This window comes from Pezoporus flaviventris, unplaced genomic scaffold, assembly GCF_033815535.1.
Source record: "Pezoporus flaviventris isolate CSIRO_AGI_PZ_B2104156 unplaced genomic scaffold, CSIRO_AGI_Pfla_v1 ptg000029l, whole genome shotgun sequence".
NCBI lineage: Eukaryota > Metazoa > Chordata > Aves > Psittaciformes > Psittacidae > Pezoporus > Pezoporus flaviventris.
In genome coordinates, this window is record NW_026892577.1 from 1,137,501 (window position 1) to 1,150,420 (window position 12,920).

Below are 12,920 nucleotides of genomic sequence, written 5' to 3' on the forward strand. Positions count from 1 at the left end.
CAAGGAGGGTATCGTCTTCTCTTTTTCCAAGCCTGGCAAATGCTTCCTTGCTAAGCAAGTTTAAAATGAGAAAGGATGGAAACAGCTCATGAACTTTGTCCCTCATAATATCAGCAGTATCTTTGGAGTCAAGTTAAAGTCAATGTCGGTCAAGACCCAGCACTTGAATCCAAGTCCAGATTCTTCCCCTCCCACTCCAACAAAGCTCGGAATACCTCTGAACTGAAATGGAAGGCCTGGTTCCTCATCATGCTGCCTTTTGATAATAACAGCTACAGGAAATGCTGCAGTTTCTTCAGCAAAGGTTATAAAAATGCTATAACACTAATGTGACAACTTCTTTTGGCAGAAGTACCTTTAGAAGGCAAAGAAGATCTGGCAAGAGCTACTTTGAATAGTAGCTGAAGATGCTCTTTCAAGTACAACAAAAGAAGTGGAAACAAGTGTAGAGCAAAAATCATGTTTGAATGAAGAAGCCCCATTTTAACTCCTCAAGAAGTAGTGAAATAGAAGGAAAACTGCTTCATCAGGTGACCTTCATCATACAGTCACTGTTGTTTTAAGTCATTGCTGTAACTGTAAGAAGCCTAAAGCACCGTCAGCATAAAGATACCTAAGTGTATGGACTGATGACAGAAGCACTTCTGAATAATGTTATAGACGGAAAGCACAGAGCAGAGTTCCAACTAACCTCTCAGGGTGCTTTTACTCTCAGTTTTAGGTTTATTTTGTTCCAGAAGTAGCCAACAAATAGCAGTGATTCACACTCCTTTGTGTGAACACGGTGTGCGCTCGCACAACCAAAGGGTTCTTGCGATCAGAGCCAGGAGGGAGAGACACCCAGTGGACAAGGCAAGCCCATGTAATGAGAAAAGGAAAAAGGTCAGGGCACACTGAAAGCACAAACAAGGCTTCCTTTAGACTTAGGGCAGCTTTGATTAACTCTCATATCCTCTGCCTTTCCCCGGAGGAAGCCCTTCACTACAGCTTTGTTTGCAGAAGTCTCCTTTATCATACTACTTTCCTCTGGGATCGACCAAGGGCTCCTGGTTTCATGATCGTTCAGGACTTACCCAAGCATGTGCTGACATCTGGCATTTGGAATATTTATCTAAGTATATATGCTGGCCCCAAATCCACAATATATGGCAGAAAACGCCTGGAACATCCAGATTCATATAGGGAAATTTGTTTCCTCCAGCCAGAAAAAGAAATATAAAAATAGAGCTTAGCTTACAGAGCTCTGTTCTGCTTTTGGTGTTATGGCTTGGGCAGCCTTGGTTTTGCTTGCATGAGAAAGTCTGCATGGAGTAGATTTCAGCATATGTACATGTGTGCAGAGAGACAGAACTACGAAGAAAATGCATTATTAAATTGATTATTAGGGAAAATAAAACCAGCCAACCAAAACAGTGAATTCTGGGGTGCTGGTGTGATGATGCTGGAGCATATCCATGGCCAACTGCCACGCACAGACCACCACTACACCCCAGGGCCTACCCCACTTGCCAGTTAGATATAGAAAACAGAAGGCCAAGGTTGGGTTGTTGAGCCTGGTAAAGGATCCAAGAAGACCCTAGAGCAGCTCCCAGTGCCTAAAGGAGCTACAGGAAGCCTGGAGAGAGGCTCTGGACAAGGGCCTGTAGGGACAGGCCAAGGGGAATGGCTTTAACCTGCCCGAGGGGAGACTGAGATGAGCTCTTAGGCAGAAGCTCTTCCCTGGGAGGGTGCTGAGGCGCTGGCACAGGGTGCCCAGAGAAGCTGTGGCTGCCCCATCCCTGGCAGTGTTCAAGGCCAGGTTGGACACAGGGGCTTGGAGCAAGCTGCTCTAGTGGAAGGGGTCCCTGCCCATGGCAGGGGCTGGAACTGGATGAGCTTTAAGGTCCCTTCAACCCAAACCTGCCTGGGATTCTCTGAAGTGGTCATATTTATATCTTGGCAGAAGAGGAACTCCTTCAGCTACATCAGCTCAACCCACAGACAGTCAGTCCTTGGAGCAAGCACTGGCCTTGACCCACCAGGGAAGGAGGACAAGAGCATGGCAACAAGTCGGTAAACTCACAATAAGGCAGCCATGGTGCTGCACTCTTACTGAGTTAATGCATCATGTCTTAATATGAGAGCTATGGTTGGGTCACTCTGGGGGGTGGGCCACAAATGAATGCCTCATAGTACCAGCCACATGAAGAGCAGATTTCAAGCCAATTGTAGACAAAAACGACCTCCTTCCCTTTCCCAGCAGGGCAGGGAATGGAGGGGGAACCACATGAAGAACCTGAAGAAATTAGGCCAATTTGCCCAAATGCCTCCAGCAGTTGGCAAGAAGGAAGTGAGAATTAATTCATTATTACTCCTCCTCTCTACTGCTGCCATCTCAGATTTTCATCAGCTGATTTGGGTGCTAGGCAGGAGGAATACCCCACAGGTGTCTTCAGAAGATGAAGAGCTGCATGTTTTGTCGCCTTCTAAAGCCTCTGTCATCTTCCACGGCAGAAGGGAGCACAGCAAGGAATTAAGTCATTAATTTAGTGCATTTGCATACTGCACTCCTAGTACCCACACACTGCTTATAATTAATCTCTCATTCACAACATCAGCCACTTAACTCAAAGGGCTCCTTTAGGTTAAATCCTCTGTTCTACTGACCTATAGTCATCCCACTTTTGAAGCCACAGCATAATAGGGATGTCTTCTAAAGTGAGACTCCCTTCTGTGCAGAGAACCAGTACCTTTTGCATTGCATCCAGAGCCACACATCCAACGAGACACATAATAACTACTAATAACAGGCTCGGTTAGGGCATTAGAAAGAAACACTGCTCATCAGCCTGTCATATCATAAATCCAATAGCCCATTGCTATCAAAGCTCAAATAGCACCAACAAAGACAAAGAGACCTAACTCGGGCATTACAGCTGCTGGATTTTACTTTTACTATTCATATGCCTAATTCACAACTACATAACACAGACGTTTATGTGCCTGCTATACCTGAACACCTCATGTCATCAAAACTAGGATGTTTCCATATTAGACACAGAGAAGGGCCCATGTCCCAGTGATTTTATCAGCTGTTACACCCAGTTTTCATGCCCAAAAATACCACACTGTGAGAGGCAGATTGACAAGGTAAGGATCACACCCAAACAGGATCTGTCTATGCACTGTTTAGAAGAATCCCTTTAACATTTTCCATGGGCTGATTGATTGGGGTTTTTTGGTTGAGTAGTTGGGTTTGTCTGTTTTGGTTTTAAATAGTTTTGTGCTTTCGGAGATCTAACAGTTGAGAAGTTACAGTTCATCTCCCAGCTATCCTTAAGCACTTGTCATTGGCTACAGAAGAATATGACACTTCTTCCATATCTGAGCATGACCAGATTTAACATACATTCATAGATCCCAGGTTTTAAACGTAAAAGAAGCTATGAATACTACAAGGTATAGGAAAGCTTTATCTATTGGTCTTCTGCATTGAATGCATTCATTCAGTCATCACAAAAGAACATCTTTGGTGATGTTCTGTGAATCGATGCCAGCCACGCCATTTTTCCATCAAGCTTTTCAATTTAAGCTGGTTTTACAAATCAGGTGCTGAGCCAGCTCTGCAGAGCACGGGTTTTATTTGTAATTAACATCTGTGGAAACAATTAACGACTGTTTTGTTCACAAGCATCATCAGAAAGCTGATAAATTGCTTTGGAGCTTTCAACGCATACGCGAAGTGATTTACCGCAGGGGCTTGCAGCTAAGTTTGCTCTATATTCCTTTCAAATACAGCATACTCCTTTTTGAAAGGATTCTGAGATTAGACAAGTCCCTTAGTTGAAAGACTGAAAGAAATAACGCTATTAATAGTCAGAATACAGAGGTTCTCAGAAGTTTTAAGCCCAAGATAATTAAAAATACCCAACAACATAAAAACCCCAAGTCTGACACACAGAGTACAGAAGCCAGCGTGCTATTTAAATGAATCAAACTGATTCTCCTGCAATATGCAATGTTATTTGCACTAAACCCTTCCACAAGTGTCGGAGTCTGCAAGAACACCAAGTAAATCTGCAGGATCGCTTTATTGCCCTGATGACTTTGAACAGGAGCTTAAAAGTTAAACAGTAAAAAGCAAAAGGACTCTATTAAGGCTGCAGCCAAAGGATTATGTGTGCTGCTGTACTCTGGCTGGAGTTACCATACCAGAGAGAAATTCCTTTAGTGCTACATGGGAGCCTGTTCTCAGCTTAGCTCCCAAAACACTGACACTCCCTGCCTGGTTTAAAGCCATAGCAGCAGCATTAGGCACTGCCACGGCCTCATCCCATAGCTGTTTCAGGAGCCTCGTGTTTCTCAACACACTCCTGATCACAAAACACAAAGGTGGGTCTGGTTTTAAGCCCAGCGTTCACACTCAACACCCTCCACACAAGTGAACTTGGTTTGATTGCCCTTTCTCCTTTCCCCCCACAAAAGCTGCTTCCTTTTCCATCTGCCCTCTGTGACATTCCTCCATTTAACACACATCCTTTTATAGCAGTTGCTGGAACATGCCATAGCTCTGACTAGCTGAAAGTAATCTTTGAAGAGTTACATTAAGTTTCCATTCCCACTGACTCCCTCTGGTTATTGAGGGGGAAGCTGGAAGGAGCCTTTACAAGTCTCAGTCAATAAAGCAGAACTTACCTTTTATTTTAATCTGTGTCTTCCACTGCAAGGTGGGGTTTTCAATAGCTTGTTTTAAAGCCAGCCTGCTACAAGTGCTGGTTGGTTGCTCTCAGCCACCACCTCCTGCACAGGGACAGGAGCGCAGGGGGGACAGACATATCACCCCTGGTCCCCATCGGGGACAGCAGGTCACACAAGTCTTCAGCCAAACACCTCACATACGTGTGGTTGCACAGGGCAGCATCAAGCAGAACAACTTGGTGTTCTGTCATAGAATAGATAATGGTTTGTGTTGGAAGGGACCTTAAAGCTCATCCAGCTCCAACCCCTGCCACGGGCAGGGACACCTTCCACTAGAGCAGCTTGCTCCAAGCCCCTGTGTCCAACCTGGCCTTGAACACTGCCAGGGATGGGGCAGCCACAGCTTCTCTGGGCACCCTGTGCCAGCGCCTCAGCACCCTCACAGGGAAGAGCTTCTGCCTAAGAGCTCATCTCAGTCTCCCCTCTGGCAGGTTAAAGCCATTAGTTGGAATTAGTTATGATCAGGTGTGAGCAGCAGATTCTTTCCTTAAGGGAGATTCCCTATCGAATTTTGCAGTTACAGTGGATCGTTTTCTTTAATCAGTAATGGTGCAGGTTGTGATTGCTGCTGGCTTCGTTTATTTGTCTCTTGCAGGAGTAGAATTTTAAGTTCATGCCTTTTCTAACCAAAATCCTCAGAGGGACAGGAACACAAAACTTGGCATTTGGTGAAGTCTCATTTAATATATTGCTTAGAAATAACAAGAAGCAAAGCAAAGTGTGATACGGTAACAATGGCATTTGAAACATTCTGGTTACAGCATTCTATTGTAAGTATATACCTACGGCCTTTTCTTAGCCAAAAAAGGGTTGTTTCCCTCCTGAAATGACTCTGGCTATGAACGTGAAAATAAGCACTGATGTGTGTACATTTATATACAGACACCATCTTACCCTTGGTTTAGCATTCCTCATGGAATTACACAGCTTCCTCTCAGGTACAGCAACAGCCATTCAAACCTTCGGGCTTCATCCCTGGTGTTTGTGACCCTTCCAATCCACTGAGGGCACCAAACTGCCTTCAGATCCTTGCCATGTCAACATAAGTGTCTTCTCAACAACTGGCTGCTATGGGTAAGCTCAGTCTGAATGTACACAGCATGGGTCTGCAGTGGGCTGAATGAAGCACAGCTATGTAAGGGGTTGCAGGGCTCTTGTTAACCTGGTCTTCCCATCTGTGTATGTGACCTATCCTCAGCAGGCAAAGGGGTATTCATTGTTATCCTTGTAACTCCACTCGTCTTGCTGCAGCTCCTTATTTTCCTTTGTCCCTCTCCTGACAATTGGATGAAGGCCTAATAGGTATCTTCATTATTTTCTTAAGGGTGGCAGGTATATGAGATATAGAAGGAGAGAATAATGTTCGTGATCTCGGGGATGTTCATCACAGAACTTGCCATTTTCAGTCAATAACACTTCAGCTAAAGCAGCTTTCAGATGAGTGGTTCTTAGCAGCCTAGCAATAAAATGGTTGGACTTGATGATCTTTAAGGTCTTTTCCAAACTAGTTGATTCTATGACTCTATTTTATTCTAAAACAGAAGATGCTGTTGGATAATACAAGTATTATTGGGAAAATCATCTCTGATTTGAGCTCTAGGCTCTGCTGCACTCCCCAGCCAACAGTATTTGCTTGCCTAGTTATTTCTAACTACCCATAGCTGTGGAAAATGTAGGTCTAACATTTTCACACTGTTTCTAAATGGAGAAATGCAGTAAATAATTATAGAGGTTCTTTATAATATATTTTTCCTTCTCATCTGTACCCATAAATGTACATTTCCCATTAGAAATGGTGGTGGCTTTACAGACGCAAAGGAAGCTTTAAGCATTAATTCAGAAGAGAAGGAAAAGTCTTCCAACTTCCTTTTCACTGCGCTTTCAAATGAAGAACCCTGTCACAACTTTGAATATTTAATCCTCTTTCATCCCTCCTCCTTCATTCACAGGGAAGATGAGAACAAGTAAAATAATTATTCTTTGCAGTGAGAAGTGTCCCAGGATTTGCTGCATTTGCATAAGTGGAATGGTCTTTTTTTTGTGTAAACTCAAATGTCCTTTTTGTGTAAACTCAAACAAATACTCAGAATTATTCACCATACAATATTGGACCAGTAGAAATCATCCTTGGAAGTAAGCATTAATGAATATGGTGACTGGAGGTGTGCTAGAGTGATGTAAGCATCAGTAATGGGCATGGTGGCCCATAGCCATCAACACCCCATCGTGGGCAAGTGCGGACTGTAAGGATGAAGAACAGTTCTGTGTTGGAGGATAAGGAACAGTTCCCTGTGCACTTCTGATGTGCAATGGATGAAATGGAAGGAAAAATGAAAGCAAATAATAACTTCAAGACTGAAAGCGGTGAATCAGGGAGGATACAGCAAACTCAAAGCAAAGCCCGTGTAGGGTGATAGTATTTCCTCACTGAAGTGCTAGGGGCAGAATTATTATGCAGAAAATCGGGGATGTATTTTTGTTCCCAATGGAATATAAACAATGGAATGCACACAGATGTTATTGCGCTATTCCAAAAGTATGTAAACACACAGTATGAGCACCAGAACTCAGAGGAATTTGCCCAGTTATCATCTGTGGGAACGGAGACTGAAGGCTGGGAAGCTGGTAATGTGCCCAGTGCATTCTCAGTTGATCCCCGTAACACTGAGATCTCAAAGAAGATCCATGCCAACTAACTAGATCCATCATTCCACACAGGCATAAGGAAGCTGAAGTCTGGGAAAAGTAATAATGCAGAGAGGAAAATCCCAGCAGGACGCTTCAGACAAACAAATAGACTCTTCAGAAGTCCTGCCCCCTCTGGCATGTGTTGCCTGTCTCACCCATTGCACAGCACAGAACAAGAACAAACAAGATGATAACCACACATTAAGATACATGGTTAAAGAGAAACGGACAACAACATAGATGTGGAATAACCAGATTTGTTTGGCTCTTTACTCATGCAGAACACAAAGAAGAAAGGCTAAAGTGAAATACAGAGAAATAACTTCTGTGGAACTGACCGAAATTCCCTCTTCAACTATGGAGCAAAACACACGCTGCTAGAAATACATGTAAGCAGCGTTGTTCACCTTTAAAGGGCTTTACAATTACCTGGTAACTTTGACTTATTTGCAACCATGAGAAAGGCAGTGAAATGGGACAGCTCAGAGTGGCAAGAATTAAACACCTCAGTGAGAATTCTTGTATGTTAGAAAATGCAGCTTATTCAAACTTCAGAAAATGTCGTGTTTGTGTTTCCAGTGATAGAGAACTCTGTTTTTTACATCCTCCACCCACCCCTTTTAAATGAAAGCAAAAATGTCCTGGCAATAGCATAATTCTAGTAGATGAGTGGCCATGACAAAAACCAGACATGGAAGTCAGTGCTAACCCTTCACTTTGGGAGCTGGTCCCTGAGTTAACTGCACAAGCCCCTGGAGCAGCATGGACAAGGCTGGGTTGCAGAGCTCATACACCGGGCTCATGCTTCTTCACACAGACCATGTCCCTCTCCTGCTTCACACATTTTACATAGCAGATGTGTTGGTCCTACTCAGTTTGGGTTTGGTTGCAAGTGTGGATTTACTAGATGGAATCTGAGCCCAGAATACCAAGAGATCTAGGGCTGAGGAAGTGCACAGGTATATCCCTCTCCATGAAAATATCATAGAATAGTTAGGGTTGGAAAGGACCTTAAGATCACCCAGTTCCAACCCCCCTGCCATGGGCAGGGACACCTCACACTAAACCATGGCACCCAAGGCTCTGTCCAACCTGGCCTTGAACACCCCCAGGGATGGAGCATTCACAACCTCCCTGGGCAACCCATTCCAGTGCCTCACCACCCTTACAGTAAAGAGCTTCCTCCTTAGATCCAATCTAAACTTCCCCTGTTTCAGTTTGAACCCGTTACCCCTTGTCCTATCACTACAGTCCCTAATGAAGAGTCCCTCCCCAGCATCCCTATAGGCCCCCTTCAGATACTGGAAGGCTGCTATGAGGTCTCCACGCAGCTTTATTTTTATTACAGACATGTAAATGACTTCTGAGCATTTGGCTGTCCAGAAATGCCAGGGAAAAGCCTGAGGATGGAGCTTGCCTTTCCTCTGTCCTACCCAGCGCATCTGGATTTTGCCATTCCAATAAGGCAGGCACAAACTTAAAATTTTTGGCAGTTTGGACTTTGTGTACTGTTACAAGCCAACATGATTAGTATAGATATAAAATCACTTTGTTAAATCACAGAATCCCAGACTGGTTTAGATTGGAAGGGACCTTAAAGCTCACCCAGTTCCAACCCCTGCCACGGGCAGGGACACCTTCCACTAGAGCAGCTTGCTCCAAGCCCCTGTGTCCAACCTGGCCTTGAACACTGCCAGGGATGGGGCAGCCACAGCTTCTCTGGGCACCCTGTGCCAGCACCTCAGCACCCTCACAGGGAAGAGCTTCTGCCTAAGAGCTCATCTCAGTCTCCCCTCTGGCAGGTTAAAGCCATTCCCCTTGGCCTGTCCCTACAGGCCCTTGTCCCAAGCCCCTCTCCAGGTTTCCTGCAGCCCCTTCAGGCACTGGAGCTGCTCTCAGGTCTCCCCTTCAGGAGCCTTCTCTTCTCCAGGCTGACCCAGCCCAGCTCTCTCAGCCTGGCTCCAGAGCAGAGCTGCTCCAGCCCTTGCAGCAGCTCCGTGGCCTCCTCTGGACTCGCTCATGCAGGTCCAGATATGCCCCTGGCCCCAGCTTTGTGTTATCCAAGCATTCTCTTTGCTCATTTCTACTACATTTGGATTATGTTTTCCTCAGAGGCCGGTCTTTACAACACAATTTGGGTATTTACTTTTTCTATAACTGTCTCCTACACTCTTCATAGTAGCACATCTATTCCACAGATCTTCCTTCTTACTAAATGTGTTCTAAACTTAGCTCAGGCTCTCCCACCTTTAACACAAACCATGTGTACAGCTTCCAAATGACTCAGCAGAGAGCTGGAGCTGGGCAGTGGTGTTCCTTGATAAATGCATAAACAAAAACAACAACTCATGTCAATAGGTTCTGAGTTTAACACCCACTGAGCTATTTTAATTGTGTTAGAGCTGGAAAGCAAGGCAGCAGGCAGAGGGGGTCAAGTAGAGGCTGTTTCTCTAAAGCAGAGATTGCTCCCATGGAAAAGAGTTAAAAGAAAACAGATTTTTTTTTTACAACTTGCTGAAAACTGAAATGAAGCTGCCTTGAGAATCTGCAGCCAGTGTCAAAGAACCAAAAGCCAAAGCAGATGCACAAGGAAAAGAAGAGCCAAGCCTGATGCTAACATTTCGAAACACAAACCATCGAACCAGTTTCATCATCCACTGCCTGCCGTGCTCTTTGGCTTGGTGGTAGAGGGATGGCTTCACTGGCATTGGGGACTTCGAACTGAAAATGAACTCATTTAAACACATCAGTGGCTGTACGAGTCCTCACTGTTCATTAACTGCTACTTTTCCAATGGCTGTTCAGCAGCTTAAGAGGCTTTTAGGATTTTATTACTACAGCCTTTCAGTATCTGAAGGGGTACTGTAAGGATGCTGGGGGGGACTCTTCATTAGGGACTGTAGTGACAGGACAAGGGGTAACGGGTTCAAACTGAAACAGGGGAAGTTTAGATTGGATCTAAGGAGGAAGTTCTTTACTGTGAGGGTGGTGAGGCACTGGAATGGGTTGCCCAGGGAAGCTGTGAATGCTCCATATCTGGCATTGTTCAAGGCCAGGTTGGACAGAGACTTAGGTGCCATGGTTTAGTGTGAGGTGTCCCTGCCCATGAATGTGTGTCCCTGCCACTGAATGATCTTAAGGTCCTTTCCAACCCTAACTATTCTATGATTCTATGATTCTTGTTATTTCACAGTTAAAAGTGTCTTTTAAAGTAAGTTGGATGTTTAACATTTATTTTTATTTGCTTTGGGCTTTTGTCTTGAGTTTTCTTTTTTTGGGGGGAAGGGTTGTGGGGGGGGGTGGTGGTTTGGTTTTTTACAGTCTGAAAAGGAGACCAGAAGCTTACTTTCCTTATAAGAAAAAAAAAAAAGAAGGAAAAAAGACCTTTTTATTAAACTTAACAATCACAGAACCCCAGACTGGTTTGGGTTGGAAGGGACCTTAAAGCTCACCCAGTTCCAACCCCTGTGTCCTGGGTTCAGCAGTAGCAGTCATGTTTCTCCTCCTTGGTAGCTGGTGTAGTGCAGTGTTTTGACTTTCGGCTTGGGAACAGAGCTGATAACAAGGATGTTTTGGTTTGGCCAAGGACTTTGTGAGCCTCATGCTCTGCCAGGGAGGAGGGGAAGCCGGGAGGAAGCAGAGACAGGACACCTGACCCAAACTGACCAAAGAGGTATTCCATACCACAGCACCTCATGCCCAGGATGTAGCTGGGAGTGAGCCGGAAGGGCTGGGAGACGGCAGGGTTGGAGGAGGTATCGGTCGGAGCTTGGTCGGGCTTGGGGGGCGAGTTATCGGTCAGCGGGTGGTGAGGTGTTGTATTCTGTTCCCTTGTTATTTCCTTTATCATTATTATCATTGGTGGTAGCAGCAGTGATTTGTGTTATACCTTAGTTACTAAACTGTTCTTATCTCAACCCGTGGGAGTTGCATTCTTTTCGATTCTCCTCTCCGTCCCTCTGGGAGCAGGGGGAGGGAAAGAAAGGGGGGGAAGTGAGCGAACGAATTACCTGACTGGGTTTAAACCACGACACCCTGCCACAGGCAGGGACCCCTTCCACTAGAGCAGCTTGCTCCAAGCCCCTGTGTCCAACCTGGCCTTGAACACTGCCAGGGATGGGGCAGCCACAGCTTCTCTGGGCACCCTGTGCCAGCGCCTCAGCACCCTCACAGGGAAGAGCTTCTGCCTAAGAGCTCATCTCAGTCTCCCCTCTGGCAGGTTAAAGCCATTCTCTCTGCTGGTTCCCTTTAGAGAGTCCACTTTGCAATGCACAATGTACAGCAGATCTGCTGAGATCTGACGTGGAACCAAAATGAACGCTAAGGCATTTTAGCATCTACCATAACATATGGAAAAAGAGTGGATGAAACATGCCCTTGTATTTTGACTGTTGAAATTAAACAATTACAACTTTGCTTCAAAGTATTATCAACGTAGTAACTCTGTACACCCATAGCCACAGCATGAGTTGTTTTCATTTCAAGAATTAAGAAACAGATCACCAAACACCAACATCAGTAACAACATACTCTTCTAAAACGGGCCTAAATTCCTGGATCAGCACATACATCTTGCTAGGTCGTTTCTAAACAAGGAGGAGCTAGTCTGTGTCAGGGTTCTGAAGGCACCACAGGTATTACCTGGCTCTCAGGGTCAATCCCCACCCTACCAATTACCCTGTTTTAGCTCCCCCAGGGATGTCATCCTCACTGATGCTGTAGGATGTTGGTCTCCTGCTCCACCACAGCCCTACCCTGCCTGGATCTCTGCTTACTGACATCTTGGTTCTATCTTGCCCTGTCCATCTCCTCAAGGATGTTCCTGATGCCCAGGGCTGGGGGTTTCCCTGGCTGCTCCCCAGCTAGGGGAGGAGGGATGAGCTCATCCCATGGGACTCCTCCATGGCTCTCCTGTTCCCCAGGGAGCAACCACCCGCACAGTGCCCTGATGCTATGTAGCAGTGTCATTGCCAAAGAAATAACAAACAGAGAATTGCCTTCAGTTACCATTAATGACTGAATGAATGTCTGAATTAATGTAAATGACACTTCAGTGTAAGTGTAACTGGGAGCAGAAGATAAATGTGGGGTGAGCTGCCTGTGAAACCAATGTTTGTGGGGTTTGCTCTAGGCTAGTAGGGAAAGGAAATGCAGTCACACTGTTATACTCACCTGGTTTTCTGCACTACTGTTCTCATTGCCCATTTTGATGCTGATGTCCAGTTTCGCACAGCAGTTAAAGGAAGATCACTGGAAGAAAGGAAAAAGCTCTAAGTCTTCCATAAAAACCCCAAACCATAGGAATTTTGGAGGAATGTCACCCCAGCAGCTGCCCCTCCTGATGTTCAGTCTTCCAATGATTTTAAGTCATAACTCAGCAAAAGAAAACCCCTACTGCTTTAACTTTGTAATGTCTTTCCCTACACTTACTCTGAAAGACACTCCTTGAAACTCAGCTTTGTTGCTCTGTTTCTGGATTAGCTCATGTCACCTGA

At 45.2% G+C, this 12,920-nt stretch overlaps 1 protein-coding gene across 8 annotated transcripts in view; it reads right to left on the reverse strand.

Annotated features, from left to right (window-relative positions):
* TACC2 (transforming acidic coiled-coil containing protein 2) overlaps nt 1-12,675 on the reverse strand; it is a 127,719-nt gene extending 115,044 nt beyond the window's left edge. For all 8 annotated transcript variants that reach the window (XM_061458580.1, XM_061458585.1, XM_061458582.1 and 5 more), the window contains exon 1: nt 12,598-12,675. In XM_061458580.1, the coding sequence (XP_061314564.1) occupies nt 12,598-12,630 (33 nt within the window). In that variant the 5' untranslated portion in view covers nt 12,631-12,675. The remainder of the gene's footprint in view (nt 1-12,597) is intronic.
* Nucleotides 12,676-12,920: the final 245 nt, after the last annotated feature.